Source organism: Phyllosticta capitalensis (genome assembly GCF_038381095.1).
Source record: "Phyllosticta capitalensis strain CBS 128856 chromosome Unknown BKA78scaffold_1, whole genome shotgun sequence".
Taxonomy (NCBI): Eukaryota; Fungi; Ascomycota; class Dothideomycetes; order Botryosphaeriales; family Phyllostictaceae; genus Phyllosticta; species Phyllosticta capitalensis.
The window spans coordinates 2,015,224-2,028,590 of NW_027117439.1; the positions used below are offsets into that span (position 1 = coordinate 2,015,224).

Below are 13,367 nucleotides of genomic sequence, written 5' to 3' on the forward strand. Positions count from 1 at the left end.
AACTGTTGCAGACAGGCTACACGTACACCCACTGGTTGGCGGGAAGGATGCGTACGCCATTTCGTTGCTGGAAGGTTGGTGTGGTGACTGTCTACCGTGCAGGAGACCAGCGGGGGCTTTTATTCGGTATATATCTTCAAAACTTCGATGTATCTTAAACTTCCGATTATAGCCTGGTCGGTCACCTGGCTGGGTGGGAAAAGAAGCCACCTTCAAGTGTTCATTCGAATGCTCTGCGGGGGGACACTAGGAAAGCAAGCGAGATCTGAAGATACCCAGTTCGAGCCGCTTCCGAAGTCCTTTTGCCCTTCTTTTTGCTTTTTGCTCCGCTCTCTTCCACTCCGCACTCACTGCGACTCTTGTCTTTTTTCTCACAGTGTCTCCACACTCGCAACTTAGTTGCCCAGGTCCTCATCTTTCAACCGCTCTGTCCTGGCCGAGTCGTTTCAATGCTCACTACCGTTGGTTGTTGCGGCTCTCGATCCGTCTATCTCGCCTCGTCCAAGACTCAATTTGTCATTTCCCTGATTCGCCTATCTCCCATGCTCTCACTGTCCGCAGTTCAAGTTAGTCTTGTTGGCTTCAGAATGCGGCTTGCAAAGACCGTCTCCGCATTGCCGGTACGCCGTCGCAGTCCTAATCTTGGAGGTTGCAGTAAATATGACACAGTGCTCTCACATCTCCAACATCAAGAGGCTATCGAATCTGATGTGATTCTTGACGTTTGCTACATTCAAGAGCGACTTGTAAGAGACAGAACCCATTCCGACGCCCAGGTTTTCTGATCAGAAAGACTACGACTCAAGCTGACAGTACGACGAATGCCACCTAAATCACGAGGCAGTTTCCGCTGTGTGTCGAGCCGTCCTCTCAGCGTTGGTCATCGCCACAGCTCAACCTGTCCACGTCCCTGACAAACGACCGCGACAGAGAATCGCCTTCCAAGTCGACGCCGTCCATGCGATCCACCATCAGGCCTTTGTCCTTCTTTGCGACGTCCTTCTTCCTGGTCCTTGTCTTTCTCTTTTTCTGTTTTTGCTCAACCCGATACTGAGCGGCCTCCATGTTGCTTGCCGTGCCCTCCATGACGCGCGCCTTGAGCTCGTGGCGTGCAATGTCCTGCGCATCCTGCGAACGGCGGTTCTTCCTGCTTGCACGCTTGCGCTGCTGTGTATTCTCATTGTACTCGATGTGTTCGCGTTTGCCGGGCGTCAGGATGCGTCCAGAGCGGTCCGTTAGCATGTTGTGGGCGGCAAAGCGTGTTTGCTCGCGCTTGCTGAGGCGGGCCTTTTTGCGTCTTTTTTGTCTTTTGGTTGCTCGCTGAAGCGCGTGCGATTTTTCTTTGTGCTCCCGATTCTGTTTCAACATCTTCTCTCGCGACATCCTCTCAAGCTTCCTTTTCTCCCCCAGAGTTAACCAGTTGTCCTCTGTAGCCCGCCTGCCTCCGGGACCATATTCCACTTCGTACCAGACAGATGGTTCACTCTTGATGCGCACCTGTCGGTCCTGTTCTGCTTCTTCTCCGCCGGTGTCGATGTCAGAGGCCGTTTTGGGCACCGGCTGTGTCGGCAAGATTTGCTTGCGTTCTGTTGCCTCGGCACTGGCGAGGAGCGTGGCTTCATTGCCTCTACCACAATTAGCAAGTTCGGCGCTTCAAATGTGGACGGGGAGGTAACGCACAAGGTACTTGTATCAGGCAGCTGGTTCTTCTGCTCCTCTGAACGGCCCTCGACTGCATCTCCAGCGCGTTTGCGCTCTTGCGGCTTCGGAGAACGGTCTCCCATCGGCGAGTCCACCTTTGCCTCCTTCTCCTTGCCGTCGTCTTCAAAGTCAAAGACTCGATATCCTCCGCTTACCAGCGCTCTCGTCGCCAACCCATTGCCATCCCTGCGCACCCGCCGCACTGCCTTCTCAATCGTCGATAGCTCGCGCTTTGCGGGAGCTAGCAGCTGAGTTGGGTCTTCTTCGACGAAGAGCTCGAGCAGGAGACGGCCGATGAGGTCGTCGTCGGCTAGGATTGGTTGCGTGGAGATGGCATTGGCGGGGGATGAGGTGGAGGGAGAGCCGGAGGTGGAGCGGGAGTGGGAGAACGCAACGAACGTTTCGATGCTGTTGCTGCGGCTGCCCCGTGATGAGGGAGATGGCGCGGGAGAGCGCAGATGGTATGGATGGTCGTCGGACATTGCGAAAGCTGGTTGCAATGCGCTGTGATGCGGATCGAATTGTGGCGGCAATGTGTTTTGAGAGAGAATACCTGGATTTGCAATCGCGAATTGCTAACAGCAGCTTTCGGGGAGGTATCAGGCGTACGCGCTAGAGAAACAGGGAGCGTCCGAGTTCGCAATCGCGAAGTGCCAACGGGGGCTCGAGGAGGTATCAAACGCATGCGCAGGACGAAATAGTGGAAATCAAGGTCAAGTCAAATCGAGCCAGCGCATCTCGCCCAAGTCTTCGATGCTGGCATACGAGGAGCTATCAACCGCGCGCGCAAGATGACATAGTGGAAAAATTCAGGCACAGTCCAGCCTAGCGCTATGTACAAGGAGCTATCAAACGCACGCGCAAGAGGAGATAGTGGAAAGTTCAAGTGAGATCCAGTCCAGCGCCAGTGGCTAAGTCTTTGATGCTGCGTATGTACAGGGAAGCTTCAAGATACAGACGCAAAAGAACTTGGTAGAACTAAAGGTGAAGTACCAGTAGAATCACGACGAGCATCACATGCAACAAGAGTCCGTAGAGGAGAAAAGAATTCATTATCTCCAAGTCATAACCGCAGCACCTGGGGACTCCTTGTCCTGCTGCCAATCGCACTTCAACTTTTCGCCCTTCCTGAGCAAGAGAAGAAAAACCCAACTTCAAGCACCAGCATCATGGATGCTCCTCGTGAGTGAGGCATGGGACTTGGGCGTTTACCAGGCGTAGTACTCGCCGGTGTCAGACACGTCGGCGTTGTAGTGGCCCTCCTCCTCGTCCTCCTGCTTGGTCTTCAAGATGGGGGAGTAGCCCTTGCTGGGGCGGGTAGGACAGGCGATGGGAGTAGGAGAACCGCCCATCTGCTGGTCGTAGTTGGCCATGTTGTACTCCGTCTCCTCCATGCCGAAGTCGTTTTCGTGCATCGGCTTCTTGAAGCCGGCCTCAGTGTGGAATCCGATGTCGCCAAGGACGCGCTTGCGCTTGGTCTCGGTGTTGGCAGTGGAAGGGGTAGTAACCTCGGTGAAATCCTTGGGCGTCCTGTCGGTGGCATACTTCGGCGTCCTGGGCGGCTTGGGGGTGCGAGTGGTGGTCTTGACGGGGGACATAGCCTCATCATCGTAGCCGTCGAGGATGCCACTCTTCACGATGGGCCTGCCGTACGTGGTAGTCTTGCCAGCCTTCGCGTCATTCTTGAGCTTGGCAATGCGGTGACTGACCGCCTTGGTGGTGACGTCTACTCATGAGAAGTCAAGTTAGCAAGAGATTGGGGGAAAGTACCAGAGAGGGAGCCACATACCAAGGCCCATGGCCTGCAACTTCTGAGCAATGCGAGCGTGAGGGATGGGACCCTCAAAGAGATCGAGCACGGCCAAAAAGACCTGGGTCCCGTCAATACATGTCAGTCTGGCCTGGGAGTAATCAACGAACCTTTTGGTCGTTTTCAGCGGTCCACTGGACAGGCATTTTTGACGAAGGTAGTGCTAGAGGCCGAGTTAGAGAAACCGTCAAGAAGGGAATCAAGGACGCGTCAATGTTGGGCGAATTTGGAGCGTGGTTCAGCGATTTGTCCTTGGGCAATGGGATGTGGACAACAAAGTGATGAAGAGGTTACTTACCAGATGGTAGAGGTTGAAAGCAATTGAGATGATGAGTTGCAATGAGGGTTGCAGAGGTTGGAATCACGGGTCGGGTGAAGAGGGATGGGCTCGGTGGAATGGGAATTCTTGTTTATGCTCATGTTGTGAGTGCGATTTTGCGCGGCGGGTGCGCCCCAAATTGGCGGGTGCCAAAGCACAAGGGGGTGATGGAGGCGGGTGCCCGCCCATGTTCGGCGGGGACCGCGCAGGAAGGGGTATCTAAGGCGGGTGCTCAGGGGGCGCGTCCTTAATCAGCGGGTGCTCGCGCGTCAACGCCCCAATCAGCGGGTGCCAAACACAGAAGGATGATGGAGAAGGGTGCTCGCCCATATTCGGCGGGAACCGCGCGGGAGGGGGAATCTGAGGCGGGTGCTCAGGGGGCGCATCCTTAATCAGCGAGTGCCCGCGCAGCCACGCCCCAAATCGGCGGATGCCAAACACAGGAGGATGATGGAGAGGGGTTCTCGCCCATATTCGGCGGGACCTGCGCGGGAGGGAGTATTTAAGGCGGGTGCCAAAGCACAAGGGAGCGATGGAGGTGGGTGCTCGCCCATATTCGGCGGGACTTGCGCGGGAGGGAGTATCGACGAGGGTAGGCAGGCCGAGTTGGCGATAAGGGTTCGAGAGCAGATGCGGGATCCAAGGAGAAGAGACCAGAGGCCTCCAGAGATCCAAGAGAGACCAGGCAGCAGTAGTCACCGCAGCAGCACATGAGAGAGCTAGATGCAGACGACAAGCAGCAACCTGGCAGACGCAAGGTCCAAGAGAGAGGGGACCATGCATCCAAGCAGCAGCAGCAGCAGCAGCAGCAGCAGCAGCAGCAGCAGCAGCAGCAGCAGTCCAGAGTGGCAGAAAAAATCAGCAAACAGCAGCCAGAGCAGACGCAAGATCCAAGACGAGAGAGATCGGAGAAGCAGCAGCAGCAGTCGAAATGTGCAGAAGCAAACGGCAGACAGAAGCCAGACGAGACGCGGGATCCCGATGAGAGAACAGATATCCAAGCAGGCAACTGACAACAGCAGCAGCGGACAGCAGGCAAATCCCGTGAGGACAGCGCGGCGAGAGCGGCAGATACGAAAAGCCAGACCAGTGCAACAGGAGCAGACCGGTAGACGGGAGAGCCATAGGCAGCACTGGAAACGGGTGCGCGAGATGCATCCCAAATCAGCGGGTGCTCATGGTGCATGCAAAAACAGCGATTACTCAGGGGGCGTCCTCAATTAGGGCTTGCTCGTGGTGCTCAGGGGGCGTCCTAAATTGGTAGGTGTTCTAGGGGCGCTCTCAATCCGCGGGTGCTCAGAGCAGTAGGTGTTTAGCAGGCGTCCTTGATCAGCGGCTGCTCGCGCGGTTTATCCCAACTCAGCGGGTGCTCAGGGGGCGTCCTCAACTGACGAGTGCTCCAGGGGTGCCCTTAATCGGCGGTGCTCACGGGGTTTGGATTTCTGGCACCGTCTTTTCAGATTTCTGACCCCGCTTCCCTAAGCGCGCTGTTCAGTGCGTCTTCCAGGGTAGTTGAGCATTTATCGCGCAATCAGTCACGCCGTCTACTTGCATGTAAGTACGGAGGCGGGTTCAGAAATCTGAAAAGGTAGGGTCAGAAATCTTATCGCGTTCCAAATGAGCAGGTGCTCACAATGCGTCCCAAATCAGTGGCAGTTCAGGGGTTGCCCTTGAGTAGCAGGTGGGGGGCGCCCTTCATCGGCGGGTGCTCGCGATAGATCCAAGTCCAGCGTGCACTTGCCCCGTGTCTGTGTGTGCGAAAACCCGTGGCCGCGTGCGAAAACCCCGTGGCCGCGATCTGATGAGACTTTTCTTGCGCAACTCAACACCAACCGTCCAGCTGCGCAGCGCCCTGAACACCGCAATTTCCTAGGCCTTGAGTGGGGATCTTGTGGCCCAAGAACTCATCTGTGCCCAGAAGATGTTGCGTTCACGTGGAGCTGGCACTTGACAATACCAACCTGTTAAGGAATTCCTTTGGACAAGCATCATTTTGACGGGGTGATGGAAGTCAGGGACGGCCGGGTGAGAAGGTTCTATCTCCTCTTTGTTTGGATGCAAGCTGACATGAAGCACCTCAGGCGATTCCACAGGAGTTCGAATGACGGAAACCTCAGCTGGTCAGGATTGCTAAGGACTAGCAAAGGCACTCGATCGGCCTTTTCAATAAGATCCATTGCGGCAAAAGGACTTCGGGCTGTCATACCACTACGGTCTCGCCGACTCCGCAGATGGAAATCTCGCCGCCCCAAGTCAGGACAGCCTTTTCAGCAGCCTCTTTCCACAACTGGGGAGGATCGCGGACGTCCTCAAAAGCCCCGCTCACCATTCCGCGGACAGTACCGTGGTGCATCCCCACGCTCCGTTTACTCCGGATACCCTAATGGATGCAAATGGAATCTTCTGGCGCACAATGAATGGGAGACATCATGGTGCGAGGCAAGAAACAACTGATTGGAAGGAGGGCAAGGTTGAAAGGTCCGTACAGCTCGCCGATATCTTTGAATGCCGGACAGCGAGGGAGATCAGCGACGTTGACCGTGTCTTGTGGAACACTGCGGTACCCGGTATCCCTTTTGGATTATGTCAACACGGATTCCTTGCCAGGTCAAGGAATACGAACGGGCAAAGAACATATCCTTCCCAGGAGCCTTCTCTTGATGATTTGGCAGCTCCTCGACAGCCCAGGAGCACCACAATCCACATCCAGCATCACAAATGCTCCTTTCACTAAAGTGCTGGGACGGCGTACAAACCAGCCTCGTTCTGGCCTCCCCAACATTGACTTCGACGCCCTGCCACCAATCCAGCTCAGTGACGTGTTCGTCTCCGACTCCCATGCCAAGCAGGCTCGACTTGACACCAAGCGCGCGAAGCAATCTCACGCGACCATTTCCACGCTCGCGAAGAAACCGGACTGTGGCGACATCAAGGTGGTCGTAGTGGTTGTGGCTGATGAGAACCACGTCAACTTCGGGTAGTTATTGAAGGATTTACGGAGTCGGCGTAAATCACTTGGGATCTGCAAACCATGCGGTCGGAAAAGACAGGGTCGAGAAGGATTGCAATGCCTCTTTGTTCTCCCGTCACCTTCTGGTTGTCTTTCGAATCGACACTTTGGTGAAGCGAGATGGCCTGCTCTTCCATGTTTCCACAAGGAACGCCGCTACCCACTTCGACAAGCCAGCTTGCGTGTCCAATCCATTTCGCTATTATCCCGCTCTTGCCATGGCCCCAGTCGGGCTTCACGATAGGGACCAGACCGACCCTTCAGCTAGAACTGGCACGTAATTGCGTTCCTGGCTGGGAAGAAGTCGCATCCGAAGCGTGGACGCGAAGCCTTTCGATTGTCGAGCGAAAGAGGGCCATGAATTCCGAAAAACGGTTGGCGGGTTCTCAACATGATGCTCGTTGCTGTATGATGGCGGCGTAGGGACGTCAAAACAGAAATTTTGGCAGCGGGTGCTTTGAGAGATCGCATCATGGCATTACGAGCTCAGATCAGAGCATTTAAGACGGGAGAGTCAAGATGGACTTGGAAGATGAAAATCAGCCTTGTGCGAGGAAGTCACGTCAGACGTACAGACATCCCTGCCGCGTTGGACCCTGAGGGCAAGGATCAGCAACTGGCACCGACGGAACAATGGTCATGACTTGGGGTGTTTACAATTGTACGCGAATGATGCAGTTTCGCGTAGATCATGGTAGTGGTCAATCCTCTATTTTTATCATCTTGTGCTCATCAAATGGCCAAGGTCTCCCAAAGGTAACTCCCCGCGGCCCAGCTCATTTGTTGAGCGCGCCCAAAGCCTTCCAGCAAGCAAGCAGCCTACTCGTCCTTGACGCCGCCACGGCCAGCACGCTCGGCCTGCTCAATGCTCTTCTTGTCCGTCTTGATCTCGCCACCGGCCATGGCACCCATGAGACCGCCGCCAGCCTTCCAGGGGCGCTTGAGGTCGCCGACGGCGGGCTGACCAAGCAGATGAATCTTGACCAGGTTGCCCTCGAAAGCGCCCTTGAGGGGAATGATGGACTGGATCAGCAGAGGGTTGGTGTACTTGAAGTAGATGTGCATCACGCCCATCATGCCGACACCCATCAGCTGCGCCTTCCACAGCTGCTTAAGTTGTTGGAGGTCGTATGCGTGGACGGTGGTCGTCACGGCCTTGGGCTCCTCGCCGCTGCCCGGGGGCGCGGGCTCGACGTACTTGAGGACGTTCATGTCTGGCCTTGATCAGCTAAAGAGTCCTTTCCTCGCAAAAGTGGGGGACGATTACCCTTCTTCTTGTCGATTTGCATCTTGACGTAGAGGTATACGCCCGCGATGATCAGGTTCGAGACGATGTAGAGGGCGCGGATGCCGTTAAGGACGTTCGGGTCGTCAAACGGGATCTTCTTGGAAACCTGCATCATCACCCTTGGAGGAGTTAGAGGCGTTCTAGCGCACGGCTCTGTCAAACACGTACAAGATGATGGCGAGGTTGGTGCTGTCGCAAGACTCGTTAGCACGCAAACTGGATTTTGACAGCGTCAAAGCGCAAACTTACATTTGGGGGTTGACCATCTTGACGATACTGCTGTCGCCTAGGCTGCTTGATGGGCGCGATTGAGGGGAAGATGGGGAGACGCTTGCGGCGGCGCAGACGTATTATATATTGTTGAGGAATCGCTGACAGAGTGCGACCGTGCAGAGTTGAGGACAGGCTGGAGATCCACGCGTGTTAGCCCTCTCACCGCCCAAACTTGAATCCCCGGGCCGTCTTCTCCGGAGCCGGGGCCTCTTTTTTGCCGACCCCCGCTGAACCTCATCACCACTTCATCGACACGGCTTCTGTCAAAGGAGCCGATAACATCACTAGGAGCTGCCAACATGTTGTTATCGGTCTCTCCCTCATTTCTCTTTATTGGGAAAGAGATATCTGCCAGTGTCGATGCTGCAATGGCATCCTTGGCACCAAAATCCGACACTCCCAACAAGAGGAACCAGCCTCATTGTTTTGGGCACAACTGGAATACATACGCTGGTCAACCAAGGGGGCCACTGATTGTAAAGTTCAACCGAAAGTCTTGCCATCTCCAGACTCATGGCGCAAAAATCCAAATCCGAAGCCCCTCGAAGCTTCTCCAAAGGTACCATAGTGTTTTGGCAAGCAACAGCCTGATCTTTCCACCTCTCCATGGTGTCAAACCTCAAGCTGGACCTGATTAGGATCGCTCAGGTTCCATGGCCGAGTAGGTTGCCCACTTCCATTCTTTATTCCAAGCCCGTGTTGTCTGGCTTGCTTTCCTTCAGTCATTTGATCGAGTTTTTGGTCGCGGTGAGTGACAGAGTTATGAAAGAGCTTGGTATAAGACTAGCATGGAATCCTGCGTCATGTTTCGTGAGAAGTACTGACGGCGCCTCCGTACTTCCTGCGGCCACAAATGGGAAATGATGGCTGCGTCATAAGCAAGAGGAAGGTGAGCGTGGAAGGACATCTACTCAGGGGTCGGTTCAATGTGATTCTCGAATCGCTGTGGACTATGCGGATGTACTCATCTGGTTCAACAAAGTGGTACTGGTCAAAAGTCAAACACTGAGAGGACAACGAATTGTTGGGTTAGCGCCATTACGACCCACGGAACAACCCCCGGAGAATACCCGGCACAGTGAGGCCTACCTACATGTATTTGTTTCCACCTCACTTTTCTCTCCACCTCCATCGTCCATCTTCCGCAAACCCAAAGCTTTCAACCGATCATGGACTACCACTCCGTTTCTGAAATGAGCTCTGTCTCCGGACCAGCAAACTTCGGCTTTTCCAGACGAGCATCTTCCCTTCCGAACTTGTTTGGCTCCATCGGCAGCCAGTCTCCCACATTCATCGCGCAAAATATGCCTTCAGCAAATCAGAACCCATCGTCTCTCATTTTCAAGTTGTGTTGCAACAGTGGCGAACCATTCGCTGTGTCTACCAACCATCACATACGCATGGCAGAGCAATACTGCTCATCTTCTCCATTCGCCTCTCTCGACCCCATCAACAACCCCTCTACCACGATCATCGCATCAGGCAACCCTACAGCAAACCGATACGCTCAAATTCCTACGATCCAACTTGCCCATGGACCGCCATCTGGAGCAATCCCGTCGGAGATTCTATCACCAAGGCTCGAAAACTATATCTCCTGCGGAAAGAAGGGGCTCGTGAGAATCACGATACCAGGCGGCCTCGCTGGGCTCTTCACTCAGTTCATCAACCACCAGCCCTCCTACCAGGGTAACCATTCGCATAAGCTTGCTTCTCTCGACGTCAATACACGCCGATCTGTCTTGTCGTCTGCGATTCCAATGGACCGGGGACAGCGCCTCGATTGCATTCTTGACTGGATTAAGAGGGTCCATCATCAAGCTGGCGTGGAGCCGCCACTCCTACCGCCACTTGATATGTTTGAATGGGATACTCCTCCGGCTTCTGCCGGCCGCATTCCTCTGCCTGGCACACAGACCGATGTTGAAATGCTTTCGACGGCCACCGCTGCCGTCACCCTTGACAAGAACAACGTAGTTGATGCTACCCCTGACGTTTCTGCTCGACCACAATCTGCCACCCTGTCGGAGTGGGAGGAGGCAAGAGCACAGGCAAAAGCTAGCGAGCGGGCTTCGAGGTACGAGAGACGGGAGATGCGCAAGGCCGTGAGCGAGGAGCAAAAGGCCAGTATTTCCAACAAGGTTTCCAATGGTCGGGTCGGAAAAAAGCAAAAGAGGAACAAAAGACACAGGAAGAATCGCCTGACGAACGCCGAGCGACTTGCTGGCCTTGCTGGCCATCATGGGGAGGCGGGAGCGAGTACCAACGATGTCGACATGGATGGGGCCGCGAGCGAGGAGCAAAAGGCCAGTATCTCCAACAAGGTTTCCAATGGTCGGGTCGGAAAAAAGCAAAAGAGGAACAAAAGACACAGGAAGAATCGCCTGACGAACGCCGAGCGACTTGCTGGCCTTGCTGGCCATGATGCGGACGTGGTAGCGAGTACCAATGATGTCGACATGGATGGGGGTGCTAGCAATGACGAAGGACCAGGCAAGGCGGGTCACCGACTGCTCCATGCGGACGATGACATGTTGTGCAATAGGATGCAGGATCTGGAGATGGCGGAGTAAATGGTCGCAAAGACTCCCTAACGACCATCACCAGTTGCCATTGAGGAATGCAGCTTGTACAGTGGATAGAAAATTGGCCTCGGAGCCTTGCTTGTCAATGGTCCTTTCTCGTTCAATCCTAAGGCTCCTGCTTGTAGGTTTCATACATGGCTTTCGCGCGGTCACACGCCCCTCGCCCCTCGCGCACCTCAATATCCTCAGTGTTCCCACAAACAACCTCAAAATTCTGCACCCTTCGATCTCCACAGAACTCCATCTTCACCCGCTCCACCACCTAAACAAACACGACCATCAGCCATGGAGGGCGAACAGCGCGAGCCAAGGCGTACGCGCTCAACCGTCTCTCGCCCCCCTATCGATCAAGCTCGGGAAGAGCCGCAGCAAAACACGCCAATGACCAACAACGAAGACCGCTTCCACGCGACGCTCTTGCACAATTACGACCTCCGGCACTGGCCGTCTGGAATGGCCTCCGAAGAGCCTTTCAAATCTCCTGTTCGTAACTACATCCTCTACGATACCCCTCCGTACAAAACCGAGCTCCCGGGCGAATTGCGAACCGTTCAGTTGTACTTTGACACTCAGTACACTGCCCTCGCTCGACCAAAGCTTCTCCATGTCCACATTGGTACTGGAGAAACTCTGCTCTCAGAGCTAATCCCTGCTACCCGCCGCCTCTGGAGCAAGTGGCTTCGCGAGTGGCTGGCAGTCGTCCACCACACCCTCGTCAGGTTCGGCGACGATGATACTATTGAGCCTCATCCTGATGACACCTTCTACCCTCGTCCACGCGGTCCTAGCCACGTATGGGGAAGCGACTTCCCCGGCCTCAGGCCGTGCCCCCGCGTCAGCTCTCCAAACAGAGATGACATCCTTGGCGACCACTTCAAGAATTTGCGCAAGGAGAAGGACCAGCGTCGTCAGAAAATGCGCGACAGGCACCAGGAACAGAAGGGTGAGACCAGTGATGAAGGCTCTGGCCCTCTGGGCGGTAACACCGAGCGCTCTGTTCCTGATTCTCGCAAGAAGAAGTTCAACAAGGACAAGAAGAAGCGCCTCAAGAAGGCGCTTGCGAAGAGGCAGGCTGCATCCGAAGAGGCCAGTGAGTCAACCGGTGGAGAAGTGGACAGCAACGTAGAGAACCAGGGCACCAACTCTTCTGCCCCGATCCACAGCCAAGACGTCCAGCACAACGCGCCTGTTCATCCCTCCGGCTCCTACATTACCCCCGCTGTCCGCACTCCTCTTTCTGAGATCCGGGAGCGCCGCACTAACTCGAGGTCCCCGGCGACTGGCGTCAACACTCTTCCTCTTCTCGAGAGGCCAACGGTTCCGCCGGTCACTCCCATCAATGGCGGTACCAATACCCACGCAAACGTCAACACGGTTCCTCTTCTCGAGAGGCCTACGGTTTCGCCCATTACCCCGATCAACGGCGGTACCAATTCCCACGCAAACTCCTCCTACGCCAACACCGCCAACGGTAACAACGCTTACGGCAACGACAACTTCGGCAACAACTCCCACGGAAGCAACTCCTACGGCACCAATGCTTACACTAGCAACCCCGTCACGAACGAGCAGCAGAGCCCCATCTCCCACGGCTATGAACCGCAGTACATGGACGAGGGTAAACCCGACATCAACATCTACGACGAGCTCGACATGGCGGAGGATGAGTAGTCGGATGTGGATTGCTTTGGTCACCGCCGGGTGAGTAGCATCGGTCAAGGCTCAACAAATTTGCGAAAGAATGGTACGGGAGTGGCTCAAGAGGTAGTCCAGGATATGTGCTTGAGGCCATTCTGCGTACGGCTGGTATTGAATTGCTTTTCTTTCGGCACGTTGGCGATGTTGGACCTGGGCCTTGCCGCAAAGTCCTCTTTACACGTAGTCAACCGTGCATCATAAATGCTTTCTGCTTTCTTCTCTCTTCTGTCTGCTCCATATGTGATTTCCGTCACCCGCTGCCTGCGTTGCTGTCTTGACGTTTTGATGTCGTCTCTCTAGCCATCCTCCCTCCTGTATCTTGTTTTGTTTTCATGTGCGCACCGTTTGATCCTCTTCCATTTCTGCCCACCTTCTCTGCTTTTTTTGACCTTTCGCCGTCGACCTTTCTCAGACTCTCAGCTTCTCGCTCTCCAAGCCATGCTTCATTCACTCAACAACGCACAGCACAGCCCGCTTCCAATCTCGGCGCCGAGAGTAAAAGATCAGCAGATAGGCTGGGCGTTGAGACTTCTTCTGAATAATTGCGCATCTGGGCATCCGGAGACTGTGAGCGGCACGGCTGTCCTTTTCGTCGCAGCACAGTGGGTGACGAAAGAAATTGCTAATCCCGGAATCTCTGTCGCCAAGTTAAAGCACGTAGAGACATGGAGTTCTCAAGCGCT

General features: G+C 54.9%; 6 protein-coding genes across 6 annotated transcripts; 2 read left to right on the plus strand and 4 right to left on the minus strand.

Moving 5' to 3' along the window:
• Positions 1-737: 737 nt before the first annotated feature.
• On the minus strand, positions 738-2,183 carry BKA78DRAFT_359109 (uncharacterized protein; the record flags this gene model as incomplete). Its single annotated transcript, XM_066892372.1, has 2 exons — positions 738-1,627; positions 1,681-2,183. The coding sequence occupies 2 exons, from the start codon at positions 2,181-2,183 to the stop codon at positions 871-873; spliced, it is 1,260 nt and encodes a 419-aa protein (XP_066749391.1). The 3' UTR covers positions 738-870.
• A 726-nt stretch (positions 2,184-2,909) lies between these two features.
• On the minus strand, positions 2,910-3,657 carry BKA78DRAFT_291358 (uncharacterized protein; the record flags this gene model as incomplete). Its single annotated transcript, XM_066885886.1, has 3 exons — positions 2,910-3,427; positions 3,491-3,572; positions 3,622-3,657. 3 exons carry the CDS (start codon positions 3,655-3,657, stop codon positions 2,910-2,912), a joined length of 636 nt encoding a protein of 211 aa, XP_066749392.1.
• Positions 3,658-5,845: 2,188 nt separating this feature from the next.
• Positions 5,846-7,481, minus strand: BKA78DRAFT_334652 (uncharacterized protein; the record flags this gene model as incomplete). Its single annotated transcript, XM_066890201.1, has 6 exons — positions 5,846-6,199; positions 6,257-6,403; positions 6,525-6,801; positions 7,001-7,073; positions 7,094-7,244; positions 7,414-7,481. The coding sequence occupies 6 exons, from the start codon at positions 7,479-7,481 to the stop codon at positions 6,031-6,033; spliced, it is 885 nt and encodes a 294-aa protein (XP_066749393.1). The 3' UTR covers positions 5,846-6,030.
• On the minus strand, positions 7,356-8,604 carry BKA78DRAFT_12588 (inorganic phosphate transporter Pho88). Its single transcript, XM_066882510.1, has 5 exons — positions 8,378-8,604; positions 8,297-8,317; positions 8,108-8,247; positions 7,498-8,054; positions 7,356-7,436 (listed from the first exon to the last, which is right to left on the minus strand). Exons 1-4 carry the CDS (start codon positions 8,392-8,394, stop codon positions 7,660-7,662), a joined length of 573 nt encoding a protein of 190 aa, XP_066749394.1. The 5' UTR covers positions 8,395-8,604; the 3' UTR covers positions 7,356-7,436; positions 7,498-7,659.
• A 966-nt stretch (positions 8,605-9,570) lies between these two features.
• Positions 9,571-10,974, plus strand: BKA78DRAFT_348747 (uncharacterized protein; the record flags this gene model as incomplete). Its single annotated transcript, XM_066890684.1, has 1 exon — positions 9,571-10,974. The coding sequence occupies one exon, from the start codon at positions 9,571-9,573 to the stop codon at positions 10,972-10,974; it is 1,404 nt and encodes a 467-aa protein (XP_066749395.1).
• Positions 10,975-11,271: 297 nt separating this feature from the next.
• BKA78DRAFT_291363 (uncharacterized protein) lies at positions 11,272-12,657 on the plus strand (the record flags this gene model as incomplete). The annotated part of the gene is made up of 1 exon (XM_066885887.1): positions 11,272-12,657. One exon carries the CDS (start codon positions 11,272-11,274, stop codon positions 12,655-12,657), a length of 1,386 nt encoding a protein of 461 aa, XP_066749396.1.
• Positions 12,658-13,367: the final 710 nt, after the last annotated feature.

What these genes read in the sequence shown, in the direction of transcription:
- BKA78DRAFT_12588 (XM_066882510.1), bottom strand. An exon ending in ACCAACCTCGCCATCATCTT is followed by an intron (nt 8,248 to 8,296) that starts GTACGTGTTTGA and finishes AACTCCTCCAAG; the next exon opens with GGTGATGATGCAGGTTTCCA. An exon ending in GCAAATCGACAAGAAGAAGG is followed by an intron (nt 8,055 to 8,107) that starts GTAATCGTCCCC and finishes GATCAAGGCCAG; the next exon opens with ACATGAACGTCCTCAAGTAC.